At 42.0% G+C, this 19,084-nt stretch overlaps 1 protein-coding gene across 1 annotated transcript in view; it reads left to right on the top strand.

The window, feature by feature from the left end:
• Positions 1-17,796, top strand: part of si:ch211-158d24.2 (multiple epidermal growth factor-like domains protein 9) — a 124,186-nt gene extending 106,390 nt beyond the window's left edge. The window contains exons 5-6 of the mRNA XM_060931179.1: positions 4,485-4,754; positions 15,712-17,796. Coding sequence (XP_060787162.1) covers positions 4,485-4,754; positions 15,712-16,196 — 755 coding nt within the window. The 3' untranslated portion in view covers positions 16,197-17,796. The remainder of the gene's footprint in view (positions 1-4,484; positions 4,755-15,711) is intronic.
• The last annotated feature ends 1,288 nt before the right edge of the window (positions 17,797-19,084 follow it).

The raw sequence follows: 19,084 nt of genomic DNA, 5'->3' as shown, positions 1-19,084 counted from the left end.
ATGTGTAAGCCGCCCATGCCACACGCACTAATGCAACCCCATACCATCAGAGATGCAGGCTTCTGAACCGAGCGCTGATAACTCGGGTCGTCCTTCTCCTCTTTAGTCCGAATGACACGGCGTCCCTGATTTCCATCAAGAACTTCAAATTTTGATTCGTCTGACCACAGAACAGTTTTCCACTTTGCCACAGTCCATTTTAAATGAGCCTTGGCCCAGAGAAGACGTCTGCGCTTCTGGATCATGTTTAGATACGGCTTCTTCTTTGAACTATAGAGTTTTAGCTGGCAATGGCGGATGGCACGGTGAATTGTGTTCACAGATAATGTTCTCTGGAAATATTCCTGAGCCCATTTTGTGATTTCCAATACAGAAGCATGCCTGTATGTGATGCAGTGCCGTCTAAGGGCCCGAAGATCACGGGCACCCAGTATGGTTTTCCGGCCTTGACCCTTACGCACAGAGATTCTTCCAAATTCTCTGAATCTTTTGATAATATTATGCACTGTAGATGATGATATGTTCAAACTCTTTGCAATTTTACACCATCGAACTCCTTTCTGATATTGCTCCACTATTTGTCGGCGCAGAATTAGGGGGATTGGTGATCCTCTTCCCATCTTTACTTCTGAGAGTCGCTGCCACTCCAAGATGCTCTTTTTATACCCAGTCATGTTAATGACCTATTGCCAATTGACCTAATGAGTTGCAATTTGGTCCTCCAGCTGTTCCTTTTTTTGTACCTTTAACTTTTCCAGCCTCTTATTGCCCCTGTCCCAACTTTTTTGAGATGTGTTGCTGTCATGAAATTTCAAATGAGCCAATATTTGGCATGAAATTTCAAAATGTCTCATTTTCGACATGTGATATGTTGTCTATGTTCTATTGTGAATACGATATCAGTTTTTGAGATTTGTAAATTATTGCATTCCGTTTTTATTTACAATTTGTACTTTGTCCCAACTTTTTTGGAATTGGGGTTGTATGGTAGCTGCCAAAACTTCAGGCTAATCTGGGAGAGGGATCTTAATTCAAACATAGATGAGAAATTATGGGAAGAAATGATCTCCAATGCAGGTTGGCTTGTGAGGGATGCAGTTAGTAAATTTACACACTATAAGGTTATCCATAGATATTATTATACACCTGTTAAGCTCCATAAAATGGGATTGATGAACGACAATCAGTGTTGGAAATGTATGAATGACACTGGTTCATGTCTCCATCTTTTGTGGGAATGCCCCTTTGTCTTTCCTTTTTGGAAACAAATTCTCAATATTATTGGAAAATGGTTAGATACACCACTGCTAGAATCTCCCCAGTTACGCTTGCTTGGAGACAGGTCCCTCTTACCACCAAGGGTGTCAAAAGCAGAGTCTGCTCTGGCAATTGCTGGATTTATTACTGCAGTGAGAATAATTCTGAGACACTGGAAAAGCCAAGTGAGGCCTAGTTTTACAGACTGGTTGAAGTTAATGACAGATACAGCCTCCTTTGAGGAGCTCATTGCCAGACTGAATGATGGTAGGGGTAAATTTCATAAGGTTTGGTCTCATTTTCTACACTTTATACAGTCTCAACAGTCTAATGGCTCATAGACTAAATAGTTTCCGATGATATAAAATGCCACCCAACATCCTCTTTTCCTTTATTATTTTTTTAAAATCTTATTTTCTTTAAAAGTATTGTATGTATGTACTTTTGTAGTGTCTTTTTTTTTTTTTGTTGGCCCAGATTGCTTTAATGTTGGTTGTTATGTTGTCAATGGGGAAAAACAATAAAGACTTTTAATTATAAAAAAAAAAAAAGTATCTCGGGATCTTGTTCACGAGTGAGGGAAGGATGGAATGTGAGATCGACAGGTGGATTGGTGCAGCCTCCGCAGTGATGCGGTTGCTTTACCGGTCCGTCGTGGTGAAGGAGGAGCTGAGCCAAAAGGCGAAGCTCTCGATTTACCGGTCGATCTACGTTCTGACTCTTACCTATGGTCATGAGCTTTGGGTAATGACCGAAAGAACAAGATCGCGGATACAAGCGGCCGAAATGAGTTTCCTTCGCAGGGTGGCTGGGCGCTCCCTTAGAGATAGGGTGAGAAGCACAGTCACTCGGGAGGAGCTCGGAGTAGAGCCACTGCTCCGCCACATCGAGAGGAATCAGCTGAGGTGGCTCGGGCATCTCTTTCGGATGCCTCCTGGACGCCTCCCTGGGGAGGTGTTCCAGGCATGTCCCTCCGGGAGGAGGCCCCGGGGAAGACCCAGGACACGCTGGAGGGACTATGTCTCTCGGCTGGCCTGGGAACGCCTCGGTGTTCTTCCTGAGGAGCTGGCTGAGGTGTCTGGGGAGAGGGAAGTTTGGGCTTCCATGCTCAGACTGCTGCCTCTGCGACCCGACCCCGGATAAGCGGAAGAAAATGAGATGAGATGAGAATTATCCCACTCAGGAGAAATAATAAAAAAAAAACCTTTGATGAAATTTGACTTGTTTTTTGATGAAATTGTAAAACTTCAGATGTATTTTGGTGATGGCGTATAATGACAGCCAGTATGATTCAAGTCTGTCACAATGTTCTCAACTTTGTTCTCAAATCTGTTGGCAAATAAAATAAGAGAAATGTTTATCTGTCTCTTTGTGGGTTAATAACACAATGTGCATAAAAGATAAGTTTAAGTTCCAACACTGTTTACTCTTAAGCTATTCCACCCCAGAGCTTCCCACAAACTTATAGTACATGTCGGTTTCAAAGATGGGATTTAAAACACGCTGCCGTATATCACAAAGAAGCCAATACGTGTGAAAAAGAAGCATTTTATAGGCCACTATCAAAAGGATAAGCACAACTACAGGGCAAGTCCGCTTAAACATAAAGCACAAATATTTTAATACTTTATTACACTTTTGTTAAGTATATCTTCTATATACTTTTCAATATAAGCCAAGTATACTTATGCATAACTTTATTAAGTATATCTCTGATAAGTAAATAAAAAGTACATTTTTAGTTTAAAAGAAATATACTAGAAGCACGCTTGAATAAACTTCTTTTTTGTAAGGGTGGAACCCAATGTGTTCTTCTTTCTGCTGTTGCTTTTCTGTTGCTGAGATGCTTTTCTGCTCACCACGGTTGTAAAGAGTGATTATATGAGTTACTATATCCTTCCTGGCCAAAAAGCTCGAACCACTTTGAATCTGTCCATTTTCCTCTGACCTCTCTTATCAACAAGGCGTTTGTTTTTTCCACCAACAGATCTGTCGCTCTCTCACTCACTCGATGTTTTTTGCTTTTCGCACCATTCTGTCTGTGTAAACTCTAGAGACTGTTGTGTGTGAAAACCCCAGTAGGAGATCAGCAGTTTCTGAAATACTCAAACCTCAGACTCATCTGGCTCAAACCAACACCCGTACCACAGTGAAGGAAAGTCACACTTCACTATGAGATCACAGTTTTTCCCATCCTGATGTTTGAACATTGTGAACATTAACTAGCTGAAGCTCTTGATTTGTATCTGATTAGCGAACTGCGCAAGACGGCAGGTGGATGTTCGGGTGTTCCTAATGAATTGACCGGTGAGCGTCGTATGATTAACCCACAGTGTGCATGAACAAAAGGTGAGATTTAGTCACAGACTGAGCTACAAGCTGACTAACTGTTGCCACCCTGAAGCTGATTAGTTTCCTATAACAGCGTGTCCTGAACTGTTTATTCCTCTCGTTCTCTCATAACACACAAGAATTTTTTATTTATTAAAATTAAAGAATAACATGTTATTGTTTTTATCCAACATTTCAAATGTTGCGTATAATATGATGTGGAAAACAGGTTAGTTCCTGTTCTGACTTACGTTATAGCAGCGATAAACAGTCGTTCCTCAAATTAGGCTGTGTGTTTTTGCCTCTAGAAGTTAATAAGACAAAAAAAAAAAGAAAAGCTCAGGGTGACCTCTGACTGTTATGAAGTACTGACACTGGAGACTCCTTCCATAAACATTACTATAGAAACAATAATGTATGATGTAAGAATGAGCGCATTCATTTTAATATTAATATTAATATAAACCTGTGATTTGGAGCTGCGCTACTGTCAGAGCTGCTGTTACAGGAAATTAACCAACACCTTACAGCTGACCAATCAGAATCCAGAATTCAGTATCAGGATCAAATGTCGTAACTACAGTTCTCAGCATGATCTAGTCAGTTAGTAAGAACTGTGATGCAGAAAGGGAAGAAATAAAAAGACGTGCACAAAGAGAGAGAGAAAAAGAAAAACAATTTAGAGAAATGAAAAATCTCATTTTGGTTGTTTTACTGTTGATATCATTCCAATGAGTAACTGATTATAAATGTTCGTAAATATGTCCTTTGTATTCAGCTGTAACCAGTCACACACACACTTCAGTAGATTTCCTGTTCAGGCCTGCCAAATGAAATGAAAGTTTGTGTCTGTTATTTATTTGTGTGTGTGTGTGTGTCCATGATTTTATGAACAGATTCCAGCGCCCACGCTGTGTGTGATGAGTGTAAGGCTGGCTTCACACCACCCACCTGTGAAGTATGTGCAGATGGATTTTATAAATCAGGAAGTGAGTGTGTGCGCTGTGAGTGTAATGGGAATGCAGATCCACACTCCGCGCCTCGGACCTGCCACCCAGAGAGCGGACGCTGCTTCCTGTGCATCAACCACACCGCTGGAACACACTGTGAGCTCTGTGCGTCCGGATACACGGGGGACGCGCTCGTACACAACTGTACACTGAGAGGTGTGTGTGTGTGTGTGTGTGTGAGAATTTACTCACAGATGACAGCAAGTGATGTCAGAAAAGGAAAGTGAAAACAATAAGGAACGTTGTGACTCATTCAACATCGTAATTATCTAACGGGATACAAATGTATTTACAGCATTCATAAAAAAAGAATCATTCTTAGTTCATTTATAGCTGAATAAAAACACCAGCAGATGACAGCAAATTAGGAAATAACACTAAACGAGGGAATGACAAGAAACTAGTACAACCCCAGTACCAAAAACCTTCGGGATGCTGTGCAAACTGTAAATAAAAACAGAATGTGATTATTTGCAAATCATGGAAACCCGATATTTCATTGAAAATAGTACAAAGAAAACATATCAGATGTTGACTTGAAATAGAGAAATTTCATCTCATCTCATTATCTCTAACCGCTTTATCCTGCTCTACAGGGTCGCAGGCAAGCTGGAGCCTATCCCAGCTGACTACGGGCGAAAGGCGGGGTACACCCTGGACAAGTCGCCAGGTCATCACAGGGCTGACACATAGACACAGACAACCATTCACACTCACATTCACACCTACGCTCAATTTAGAGTCACCAGTTAACCTAACCTGCATGTCTTTGGACTGTGGGGGAAACCGGAGCACCCGGAGGAAACCCACGCAGACACGGGGAGAACATGCAAACTCCACACAGAAAGGCCCTCGCCGGCCACGGGGCTCGAACCCGGACCTTCTTGCTGTGAGGCGACAGCGCTAACCACTACACCACCATGCCGCCCAGAGAAATTTTATTTATTTATTTTAAAAAAAAATATCTGCTCATTTTGAATTTGATGTCAGCAACACGTTTAAAAAAAGTTGGGACAGGGGCGTGTTTACCACTGTGTTGCATCACCTCTGCTTTTAACAACACTCTGTAAATGTTTAGGAACTGAGGAGACCAGTTGCAGTAGTTGTAGTTTTGGAAGAGGGATGTTGTCCCATTCTTGCCTGATATACAATTTCAGTAGCTCAACAATTCGGGGTCTCACATCTTTGCCGTATTTTGCGCGTCATAATGTTTTAAAATGGGAGACAGGTCTGGACTGCAGCAGGCCAGTTTAGCACCCTGACTCTTTTAGTACAGAGCCATGGAGTTTTAATATGTGCAGAAAGCAGTTTGGCATTGTCTTGCTGAAAAAGATTTTGTCTGGATGGCAGCATATTGCTCTGAAACATGGAAATATCATTCAGCATTAATGATGCCTTCCCAGATGTACAAGCTACCCATGTCATGTGCACTAATGCACCCTCATACCATCACAGATGCTGGCTTTTGAGCTGTGCACTGATAACAAGCCGGATGGTCCCTCTCCTCTTCAGCCTGGAGGACGTGGTGTCCATGATTTCGAAAAATAATTTCCACTTTTGATTCATCAGACCTCGGGACAGTTTTCTACTTCGCCTCAGTCCATCGTAAAAGAGCTTGGACACAGAGAAGGGGGCGGGGTTTCTGGATATTGTTTATATCTGGGTTTAACTTGGATTTGTGGATGCAGTAATTAAGTGTTTTCACAGACGATGGTTTTCTGAAGTGTTCCTGAGCCCATACAGTGATTTCCACTACAGACGCGTATCTGCTTTTAATGCAGTGTCTCCTGAGGGCCTGAAGATCACAGACATCCAATGTCAGTTTTCAGCCTTGTCTCTCGCATACAGAGTTTTCTCCAGATTCTCTGAATCTTTTAATGATATTATGGACCATAAATGATGTGATCCTCAAATTCTGTGCAGTTTTACACTGAGACTGTTTCGTTACTCTTAAATTGTTGCCCTGTTTGCCCACGCAGTCTTTCACAGACCTTCATGGTGAACCTCCCCATCTTTACTTCTGAGAGACTCCGCCCCTCTGGGATGCTCTTTTTATACCCAATCATTTTGCTGACCTGTTGCCAAGTAACCAAATTAGTTTTTTTTTTGCAACAGTTACACAACTTTTTCAGCCTTTTGTTACCCCGTCCCAACTTTTCTGAAACGTGTTGCTGACATCAAAATTGGAATGAGCATATATTTTTCAAAAAAACAAAAAAATTTCTCAGTTTCAACATTTGATATGTTTTCTTTGTACTATATTCAGTGAAATATTGGGTTTCCATGATTTGCAAATTATCACATTCTGTTTTTATTAATGTTTTACACAGTGTCCCAACATTTTTTGGAAGTGGACACCTTCTGTTGGTGCCTATGGAGAGAGAAGTTCTTTGAAGTTCTCTTCTCATCTCATCGTCTCATTATCTCTAGCCGCTTTATCCTTCTACAGGGTCGCAGGCAAGCTGGAGCCTATCCCAGCTGACTACGGGCGAAAGGCGGGGTACACCCTGGACAAGTCGCCAGGTCATCACAGGGCTGACACATAGACACAGACAACCATTCACACTCACATTCACACCTACGCTCAATTTAGAGTCACCAGTTAACCTAACCTGCATGTCTTTGGACTGTGGGGGAAACCGGAGCACCCAGAGGAAACCCACGCGAACACGGGGAGAACATGCAAACTCCACACAGAAAGGCCCTCGCCGGCCACGGGGCTCGAACCCGGACCTTCTTGCTGTGAGGCGACAGCGCTAACCACTACACCACCGTGCCGCCCCTGAAGTTCTCTTAGATTGTTTAAAATCATTTACAGGAATGAATGCTGCTTCTTATCTTAAACATCAGAAAGGTTTTAATTACATTGCTAAGGACTGGATTTGAAGTCACTGCATCCTGAAATGGCATGATGACCATGTAAGTAAGCTTAATGAGGCTTTTCCTGTAACAGAGCACATTATGCAGCTGTGTTTAAAACATACAACCCCAATTCCAAAAAAGTTGGGACAAAGTACAAATTGTAAATAAAAATGGAATGCGATGATGTGGACGTTTCAAAATTCCATATTTTATTCAGAATAGAACATAGATGACATATCAAATGTTTAAACTGAGAAAATGCATCATTTAAAGAGAAAAATTAGGCGATTTTAAATTTCATGACAACAACACATCTCAAAAAAGTTGGGACAAGGCCATGTTTACCACTGTGAGACATCCCCTTTTCTCTTTACAACAGTCTGTAAACGTCTGGGGACTGAGGAGACAAGTTGCTCAAGTTTAGGGATAGGAATGTTAACCCATTCTTGTCTAATGTAGGATTCTAGTTGCTCAACTGTCTTAGGCCTTTTTTGTCGTATCTTCCGTTTTATGATGCGCCAAATGTTTTCTATGGGTGAAAGATCTGGACTGCAGGCTGGCCAGTTCAGTACCCGGACCCTTCTTCTACGCAGCCATGATGCTGTAATTGATGCAGTATGTGGTTTGGCATTGTCATGTTGGAAAATGCAAGGTCTTCCCTGAAAGAGACGTCGTCTGGATGGGAGCATATGTTGCTCTAGAACCTGGATATACCTTTCAGCATTGATGGTGTCTTTCCAGATGTGTAAGCTGCCCATGCCACACGCACTAATGCAACCCCATACCATCAGAGATGCAGGCTTCTGAACTGAGCACTGATAACTCGGGTCGTCCTTCTCCTCTTTAGTCCGAATGACACGGCGTCCCTGATTTCCATAAAGAACTTCAAATTTTGATTCGTCTGACCACAGAACAGTTTTCCACTTTGCCACAGTCCATTTTAAATGAGCCTTGGCCCAGAGAAGACGTCTGCGCTTCTGGATCGTGTTTAGATACGGCTTCTTCTTTGAACTATAGAGTTTTAGCTGGCAACGGCAGATGGCACGGTGAATTGTGTTCACAGATAATGTTCTCTGGAAATATTCCTGAGCCCATTTTGTGATTTCCAATACAGAAGCATGTCTGTATGTGATGCAGTGCCGTCTAAGGGCCCGAAGATCACGGGCACCCAGTATGGTTTTCCGGCCTTGACCCTTACGCACAGAGATTCTTCCAGATTCTCTGAATCTTTTGATGATATTATGCACTGTAGATGATGATATGTTCAAACTCTTTGCAATTTTACACTGTCGAACTCCTTTCTGATATTGCTCCACTATTTGTCGGCGCAGAATTAGGGGGATTGGTGATCCTCTTCCCATCTTTACTTCTGAGAGCCGCTGCCACTCCAAGATGCTCTTTTTATACCCAGTCATGTTAATGACCTATTGCCAGTTGACCTAATGAGTTGCAATTTGGTCCTCCAGCTGTTCCTTTTTTGCACCTTTAACTTTTCCAGCCTCTTATTGCCCCTGTCCCAACTTTTTTGAGATGTGTTGCTGTCATGAAATTTCAAATGAGCCAATATTTGGCATGAAATTTCAAAATGTCTCATTTTCGACATTTGATATGTTGTCTATGTTCTATTGTGAATACAATATCAGTTTTTGAGATTTGTAAATTATTGCATTCCATTTTTATTTACAATTTGTACTTTGTCCCAACTTTTTTGGAATTGGGGTTGTACTTAAAAAAAAAAAGACGTTTGGGAAAGCGTAAGCAGTGAGGGCCAAGAACTGAGAGCAATTATTCATGTTTGTCCACGCTCACCCTGATGCAAACACACGTGGCCTCCTCTGGGTTTATATTCAAAGTGCACGAGAATAAGAGAAAAATATTTTTTTTAAAAAGAAGAGGAAGAAGACATGCAGTGTTTGCAGCCAGTGGCAGTCCTACTTGGGTCACGACGTCAATTCACAACAGAGGCAAAGGTCAGAATCAGAGGATCGGATACAGAAACTCTAACAAGCACTGTGAAAATATACATGAGGAAGTAGAATAAAGGAAAGTGAAAACAATAAGAACTGCTGTGATTGTCACTTTTTCAATATCACAGTTATTTCACAGGATTTAGTCATCAATCCTTCACAGTATCGCTTCCAAGAAACGTCACTTTCAGGAAAAAAGAACTGCTTAGATTAGTTGAAAAAAAAAAAAACCCTAAGGCTCATTTGTGTTCATGCCAGTGGCTTGAAATGATCCAAATCCAGGAATTCAGATAAATAAATACTAGCTATGCGATCAGGTCAAAAGTAATAGCACACTATAAAATGAACAAGAGCTAGCGTGTGTCCATGGGAGTCGACTCGCTGCAAAAGCCTGAGTGCGTTCCGTGTTTAGGATGTCCTCTCTGATCAGTTAGTCATCATTTTGTTCATTGTGTCATCTTTCAGCTCTCACAAATGTAAATCAGCTGTGACGTGAACACACTTGGAAATTTACGGTGAGATTTAATGTAAAGAAATGCTGTAGAACAAAAATAGCTTAAAAATAATGAAATGTTTCAACATAAAAAAAAAAAATACTATAAACAGTAATCAGTAAGCCATAATAAATCAATATAACAAAGTCAATATTTGGTGTGAGACAACCCTTTGCCTAAAAAATAAAAATTTTATATATATATATATATATATATATATATATATATATATATATATATATATATATATATATATATATATATTGCTCAGTGTAAATGAGTGTACCCCTTTTTGAAAAGTAACATTTTAAACAATATCTCAATGAACACAATTTCCAAAATGTTGAAAAGACAAAGTTTAATATAACATCTGTTTAACTTATAACGTGAAAGTAAGGTTAATAATATCACTTAGATTACAAAGTTTTTCAGTTTTACTCAAATTAGGGTGGTGCAAAAATGAGTGCACCCCACAACAAAAACTACTACATCTAGTACTTTGTACGGCCTCCATGATTTTTAATGACAGCACCAAGTCTTCTAGGCATGGAATGAACAAGTTGGCGACATTTTGCAACATCGATCTTTTTCCATTCTTCAACAACGACCTCTTTTAGTGACTGGATGCTGGATGGAGAGTGATGCTCAATTTGTCTCTTCAGAATTCCCCATAGGTGTTCGATTGGGTTCAGATCAGGAGACGTACTTGGCCACTGAATCACTTTCACCCTGTTCTTCTTCAGAAATCCAACAGTGGCCTTAGATGTGTGTTTAGTCATGTTGGAAAAGTGCACGATGACCAAGGGCACGGAGTGATGGTAGCATCTTCTCTTTCAGTATAGAGCAATACATCTGTGAATTCATGATGCCATCAGTGAAATGCAGCTCCCCGACACCAGCAGCACTCATGCAGCCCCACATAAGGACACTGCCACCACCATGTTTCACTGTAGACACCATGCGGTTTTCTTTGTATTCCTCACCTTTGCAATGCCATACGGTTTTGAAGCCATCAGTTCCAAAAACATTTATCTTGGTCTCATCACTCCAGAGTATAGAGTCCCAGTAGTCTTCATCTTTGTCAGCATGGGCCCTGGCAAACTCTAGGCGGGCTTTTTTGTGCCTGGGCTTTAGGAGAGGCTTCTTTCGTGGACGGCATCCATGCATGCCATTCCTCTGCAGTGTACGCCGTATTGTGTCACGGGAAATAGTCACCCCAGTTTGGCTTTCTACTTCTTTAGATAACTGCAGTGAACTTGCATGCCGATTTTCTTCAACCGTTCTCATCAGAAGACGCTCCTGAAATCCTAAAATAGAAATCTATAACAAAGTTTGTACGAATAAAAGGGGGGCTAAGACTTTTGCATAGTAAACCCTTCCAAAAGTATTGGAACAACAAGGCCACTTCTTTTGTTCTTGCTATACACTCCCTGGCCACTTTATTAAATACACTCATCCACCTGCTGTTTTATGCAGCTATTTAATCAGCCAATCCCTCGACAGCAGCACAATGCATCAAATCATACAAATCAAGAGCTTCCATTAATGTTCGCTGGCTCTCGTGAATGTTCTAAACACATTTTAGATGCAAAAATCAGGAAACGAAAGCTGAACTTCAGATCTGTTGTTCCATATTCATCTTTAGACCTCAAACCCAAAAGTTTTCAGTGTACAGCAAAAACAAAACAACTGGCCTTGCCATTTCAATACTTTTGGAGAGGGCTGTGAAGAAAGAAGAAGCCTTTATTTGTCACATGCACACTTCAAGCACAGTGAGATTCATCCTCTATATTTAACCCATCTGAAGCAGTGTTAAATACACACCCAGAGCAGTGGGCAGCCATACTACAGCGCCCGGGGAGCAGTCAGGGGTTCGGTACCTTGCTCAAGGGCACCTCAGCCCAAGGCCGTCCCATGTTAACCTAACTGCATGTCTTTGGACTGTGGGGGAAATCGGAGCACCCAGAGGAAACCCACGCAGACACGGGGAGAATATGCAAACTCCACACAGAAAGGCCCTCGCCGGCGGCTGGGCTCGAACCCGGACCTTCTTGCTGTGAGGCGACAGTGCAGAATATTCCAAGAAAGCAACTGATTCTTCCTAAAAATGAGCTCATGAGTCATGACTTTTAATCATGATTTTTTTCCCCCGGTATCCAGTGAACTGACATTTAATCATGAACTGTGGGTGGTAAAAGAGAGCAACTGGAGTTGGAAGTCCAGTTGCTCTCTTTTACCACCCACAGTTTACTATGATCTGGATGACTAAGAATCTCCACAGACTAGGGTGACCACCTGCTCATAAGCCCAAGGGGGGACAAGGGGTATGTTTTTGAGGGACAATGTGGGACGCCGCCCCCACTGCGCCATGCCGGCCACTGGAAGACTCACAGATAGTGGTTTACCCATTTCTAGCACATACTACCTTACATGGTATATCAATAATACCCTATTCTGCTGTTATTGGTAATGTATGGTCATGAACAGGCCACCAAATAAACATTCATAATATTTTGACCATTCAATGACTTGACAGATACACTTCCACTTATGATTTACTGAAGCTACTCAATTTTATTTATTTTCCATTACAATTTATTCACTTTAAATCAGGGTTCGAATTATAAATTTGACCCTATGGGGGTCTCTATTTAAAAAAAAAAAAAAAAAAAGCAATGCATACTCGCTCTCCTGGACCAGCGCACTTTTGCGCACTGCAGTGCATAGCTTTCACACACAGGCGTGCGCATGCACGCACGCACACGGTGTTGCATTTTTTATATATATATATATATATATATATATATATATATATATTTAAAGGGCGGCACGGTGGTGTAGTGGTTAGCGCTGTCGCCTCACAGCAAGAAGGTCCTGGGTTCGAGCCCCGGGGCCGGCGAGGGCCTTTCTGTGCGGAGTTTGCATGTTCTCCCCGTGTCCACGTGGGTTTCCTCCGGGTGCTCCGGTTTCCCCCACAGTCCAAAGACATGCAGGTTAGGTTAACTGGTGACTCTAAATTGAGCGTAGGTGTGAATGTGAGTGTGAATGGTTGTCTGTGTCTATGTGTCAGCCCTGTGATGACCTGGCGACTTGTCCAGGGTGTACCCCGCCTTTCGCCCGTAGTCAGTTGGGATAGGCTCCAGCTTGCCTGCGACCCTGTAGAACAGGATAAAGCAGCTAGAGATAATGAGATGAGATGAGCAATGCATGCGTTGCACCTGCGTCCCTCGTCACTGTCTGTGCACGTGAGTGCGGTGTCATGGCAACAACAAAAAGTTGACAACAACCAGTCAGTTGTGAGGGGTGTGTGTGTGTGGTTTTGTTCTACAGTCTATAGTGGCGACGGTGGTGTGCTGAAATGTCAAGTAATATTCGTTTGGCTGCCTGGGTGGCCTGGGGAGAGCGACAGCCCCCTCAGCAAGCATCGATTATGTGGGACACGTTCTGAATTTGCGGGACGCATAAATTCGGCTTCAAATGCTGTACGCGCACGCGCTATGCGGGACAGGTGGTCACCCTACCACAGACACATTTAATCATGATTCTTTTTCCTCCTGTGTATACTGTGCAAAAGTTTTAGGGACAGTAAGTTTGTTTTTGTTTTTTTTTCTCTCCCCCATACAAGCTTGATTATAGATTTCCAGTCAATGGAAACAATCTGCTGGCAGAAATTGCAGGTTTATTTTGAAATCATGCATTTTCTTTCTTTTTTTTTGATTGACGATTTAAACGTATTCAGACAAACAGATTGCAACTGAATTACAACATCAGGGTTCATCATCAGGCTGATAGTCAGTTCAGTCTTGTGAAAACCAGGTCAGAGGTGTCGCCTTCTTGACCACCAAACCCACAACTTCCTGAGTCACCCAGAATTTACTGGATTCTTTACTGGATACCAGAGGGGGAAAGAATCATGATTAAATGTCACAAATCATGAGCTCATTTGTAGGGAGAATCAGTCGCTTTCTTGGAATATTCTCAGCCTTTTTTTGGAACACAATGACAAGCAGTGTCCATACAGCATCTCCAAATCACAAGGGCTGCTTTGAAATTATTTGGAGTGGGTTAAACGGACATCACTTCAAGTGAGAACCAGAACTTGGTGACTTTCTCTTTATGCTATTAGAGAAACACCGGAAGTGTTTAAAACACTCCGAAACACGTCAGTGTTCAAATCCTGAGATGATATAATTGTACACTGAGATGAAATTCAGTTCCGTTTGTATTGAATATTGTACATTTTAGAAAACTATGGAGCTGTCTGCAAAAAACCAGTTTCAATGGATGGACATGTGAACATGCTCTTAAAAGACAAATCAAATAAAAACTTTGGAGGTATAGCAGGCTTTCTTTGTGAATAAAACCCAAAATAAATAGTTGTGAGTATTGTTATTAATTTAAATGATGATTTGTCTAGGGCGGCACGGTGGTGTAGTGGTTAGCGCTGTCGCCTCACAGCAAGAAGGTCCGGGTTCGAGCCCTGTGGCCGGCGAGGGCCTTTCTGTGCGGAGTTTGCATGTTCTCCCCGTGTCCGCGTGGGTTTCCTCCGGGTGCTCCGGTTTCCCCCACAGTCCAAAGACATGCAGGTTAGGTTAACTGGTGACTCTAAATTGACCGTAGGTGTGAATGTGAGTGTGAATGGTTGTCTGTGTCTATGTGTCAGCCCTGTGATGACCTGGCGACTTGTCCAGAGTGTACCCCGCCTTTCGCTCATAGTCAGCTGGGATAGGCTCCAGCTTGCCTGCGACCCTGTAGAACAGGATAAAGCGGCTAGAGATAATGAGATGAGATGAGATGAGAGATTTGTCTAATCAGCCGATCCCTTGACAGCAGCACAATGCGTCAAATCATGCAGATACAAATCAAGAGCTTCAGTTAATGTTCACAATGTTCAAACATCAGAATGGGAAAAAATTATGATCTCACAGTGAAGTGTGACTTTCTTTCACTGTCGTATGGGTGTTGGTTTGAGCCAGATGAGTCTGAGGTTTGAGTATTTCAGAAACCGCTGATCTCCTCCTGGGGTTTTCACACACAACTAACAGAATGGTGCGAAAAACAAAAAACATTGCGCGAGTGAGTGAGTGAGTGACAGTTCTGTGGGTGGAAAAAACAAACACCTTGTTGATAAGAGAGGTCAGAGGAAAATGGACAGATTCAAGGTGGTTCGAGCTTTTTGGCCAGGAAGGATATAGTAACTCATATAATCACTATTTACAACCGTGGTGAGCAGAAAAGCATCTCAGCAACAGAAGAAAGAAGAACACATTGAGTTCCACTCCTGCAGCCAAGAACAGGGATCTTAGAATCAAGAACAAGTTCCTATTAAAGTGGCCGGTGAGTGTATTTAGACCACAGTGCTGCTGAATTCTCTAGTCAGAAGGTTTGTGATCATTTTCCGTGACATTAAACGTAACTATGAGAGTTAAAAAGAGTGATGTATTATTCATTCATACATTTATAATGATTTGCAAATGATTGTTTGAAAAGTCGAATGACACACTTTGGCTGAGCTAAAAAAAAACAAAACGGATCCACTTTCAGGTGGTGGTTTATCGCAACATCCTGCCGTGGGCTATTTTTTAACATAACAGCAAGGTCCAAAGTGCGTTATTCCACGTATATAAACATTACATCGACTCAAGTGAGTCTTGGGTGGGGCGGGGCAGGGGGCACTTACTTTTGAGAATCAAAATGTGTCGCTGGAGTCTTGTCTGTGCATCTGTAGTTGTAATTATTTACATTTATAATAAATAAATGTTCTAATGAGTGATTGTTCTCGTCTTTCAGCCGGGAGGCTCCTCCCAATTCCTACAAGAACATCCATCACTACAGGCCCCCAAATCTCCAGTTCCACCTCGGCACCTCCTTTGTCCCACCTCTTCACCTCCTCTACTGCATACATTGGCCCCAGCAAAGCCCCGCCCATCCAGTCCGGTCCGGGAGCCCCTGCAGCTAGCAACAGTACGGCCTCGGCACTCGCCGTGGTCTCGTGGACGCAGTTCAACGTCATCATCCTGGCTGTGATCATCGTTCTACTGGTGCTGCTCATGGGCTTCGTGGGCGCCGTGTACACGTACCGCGAGTACCGTAACCGCAAGCTCAACGCACCGTTCTGGACCATCGAGCTCAAGGAGGACAACATCAGCTTCAGCAGCTACCACGATAGCATCCCGCATGCTGAGCCTGGCGTCCTGCTGGAGGAGGAGCAATGCGCTGCACCGCCCAACGGCCAGCTTGCTTTAGCACCTGCTGCTAACGTTTACAAGGCGTGACAGGAAGCGTGTTCGCACAACAGCGCAGAATTGGTGGGAAAGACGCTTTACGTTTTCAATAATGTGCTACGAGTTGCTAACATCTCAATCCGATGGATCATTCGGCATGATCAGCGTCCTTAGGAATCTGAAAGGAAAGACGCTTTCTTGGTTTTATCGCTCTCTCGTCATTGTCATGTGCAAAAGGAAGCGTGTCCACAAGGAATTCAGAAAAGACAGTGTTTTTCATGGAACTAACGCGAACATCTCACTGCAGGAGATCAGCCAGCTAAACCACGTGATCGATCAGCATCTGTGACCCACATGAAGCGCGCTAATGAGATCTAGAATCTGACAATAAGTCATTTTCAAAGAACGAAGGCTTGCGCTAGGAACTGATGCGAACATCTCAGTGCACTGAAACCCGTTTTATTTCGCTGTGTTAATGCTATGTACAGAGCGTGAAAGGAAGTACGTATCGATAAGATTTACTCACCTTGTGCTAGAAGGTAATCTGGGATTACATTTCAGTCCAGCCATTTTCTCACTACAGCCAGTTTTGAAGAGGTTATATCCAAAACCGCTAATGCTAACGCTCACACCCAGATACAACCATTTCTAAAGCTTTGTTTCATACAAAATGTGGAAAAAAAGTGTTTCTTAAAAAAAAAGGAGACTCAGAACCTGAGAAAAAAGATTTTAAAGCTAAGCATCACAGTCTAGTTGCCTGACTTTTCATCGCTCCCTGGTCTATGTGGCAATAACTCCCTGAAATCAAAATATTTTTGACACGGAGTTGACACTTTAGGAACCTGATGCTTATCACCTGACATCACATGTTGGCGAGTTAGTCAGAAAAACCTACCGGAAAGGTTAAAAGGTGCTAACCAGCATCTAAAACTCGAACACTCAGACATGTCACATGTTGCTTTGCTTGGTATCTCTGCATTTTCATATCAAATTCCGCAGACCTGTAACTCAAAAATACCGCAAAGGAGTCATCACTCTGGAAGTTACATCTGTATTTGGAAATCCCTGATGTTCACTGAGCCTCTGGAAACCCCGCCCTCTTCCTCACAACTCACGTTCATAAGCTTTCGACTCCAAAGATGTCCCGATGTTGCGTCTGTGCTTTCCGTCATAATAAATATTTTGGGATTTTAACGATGTGTAATAAAAATCGATCAACGTGTTCCACTTGGCGACTGTTAAAATCAGTAAACATCAGGTAGCTGTAAACAAAAAGTTTAAAAATAGTACATTTTGGATGAAAAGGATTAAATAAGCTAGTAGTCATCCAACATGTTATGCAACTAGTAGTCATCCAACATGTTATGCAACTAGTAGTCATCCAACATATTATGAATCATTTTTATTTGTAATGATAACTAGAAAGTGATAAAAATGCAGTTTTGGTCATACAGGACAGAGAAGTGTGTTGTGGAAGAAACTGGAGCATGTGTATAATCAGGGTTTTACGTATTTTATGTACATAACATCGTTTTTGTAGATGAGGAAGAAAGCAAGTGTAAATGTAAACTGTTCTTGTGTCCGTATCTCGATTAAAAAAGACGAGCGGCAGCTTTTTTGTTTAAGATCCCTGAGCTCCTGGTGATTACCGTAAAACCCTGTGTGTGTGTGTGTGTGTGTGTGTGTGTGTGACACACACACACACACACTGATCAGTCATAACATTAAACCTGCTGACAAGTGAAGAGAATAACACTGACTATTCTATCCACATTCACTGGGCATGAGTAATCGCGTTCTCTGATTGGCTACTCTACTACTAGGATATCAGCTCATATACCGTGAGTAGAGAAAAACAAAATGGCGGAGCGTGTTACTGAACCGAGGATGAAATAAAAACTATTCGAAAACATAACCCCAAAAACACACAAAAAAGCAACAAAATATGGGTATTTGATGGTGAGAACATATCTTTTTAAAAATTTTTCAAGAATTATTATTATTATTGCATTTTTCACAAATTGCTCCTGTCATTTCGCCAGTTTGTTTACATTTTAAGCGGAAATGATTTTGTCAGACGTTTTGTTTAAAAAGTTTTTATTGATCGAATTTGCTAAAAATAAAAATGCTCTGTTTCTCAAAATCCAGTGAATGTGGATAGAATAAAACAGTTATTCCACTCAATCTCATCGTACATGGATTATACAGTCGTGCTTGAAAGTTTGTGAACCCTCTAGAATTGTCTATATTTGTGCATAAATATGACCTAAAACATCTTCAGAATTTCACACAAGTCCTAAAAGTAGATAAAGAGAACACAGTTAAACAAATGAGACAAAATATTATACTTGGTCATTTATTTATTGAGGAAAATGATCCAATATTACATATCTGTGAGGGGTAAAAGTATGTGAACCTTTGCTTTCAGTATCTGGTGTGACCCCCTTGTGCAGCAATAACTGCAACTAAACGTTTGCGGTAACTGTTGATCAGTCCTGCACACCGGCTTGGAGGAATTTTAGCTCGTTCCTCCGTACAGAACAGCTTCAACTCTGGGATGTTGGTGGGTTTCCTCACATGAACTGCTCGCTTCAGGTCCTTCCACAACATTTCGATTGGATTAAGGTCAGGACTTTGACTTGGCCATTCCAAAACATTAACTTTATTCTTCTTTAACCATTCTTTGGTAGAACGACTTGTGTGCTTAGGGTCGTTGTCTTGCTGCATGACCCACCTTCTCTTGAGATTCAGTTCATGGACAGATGTCCTGACATTTTCCTTTAGAATTCACTGGTATAATTCAGAATTCATTGTTCCATCGATGATGGCAAGCCGTCCTGGCCCAAATGCAGCAAAACTGGCCCAAACCATGACACTACCACCACCATGTTTCACAGATGGGATAAGGTTCTTATGCTGGAATGCAGTGTTTTCCTTTC

This window comes from Neoarius graeffei, chromosome 10 (genome assembly GCF_027579695.1).
Source record: "Neoarius graeffei isolate fNeoGra1 chromosome 10, fNeoGra1.pri, whole genome shotgun sequence".
Taxonomy (NCBI): Eukaryota; Metazoa; Chordata; class Actinopteri; order Siluriformes; family Ariidae; genus Neoarius; species Neoarius graeffei.
This window is presented reverse-complemented; position numbering and strand designations above follow the sequence as displayed.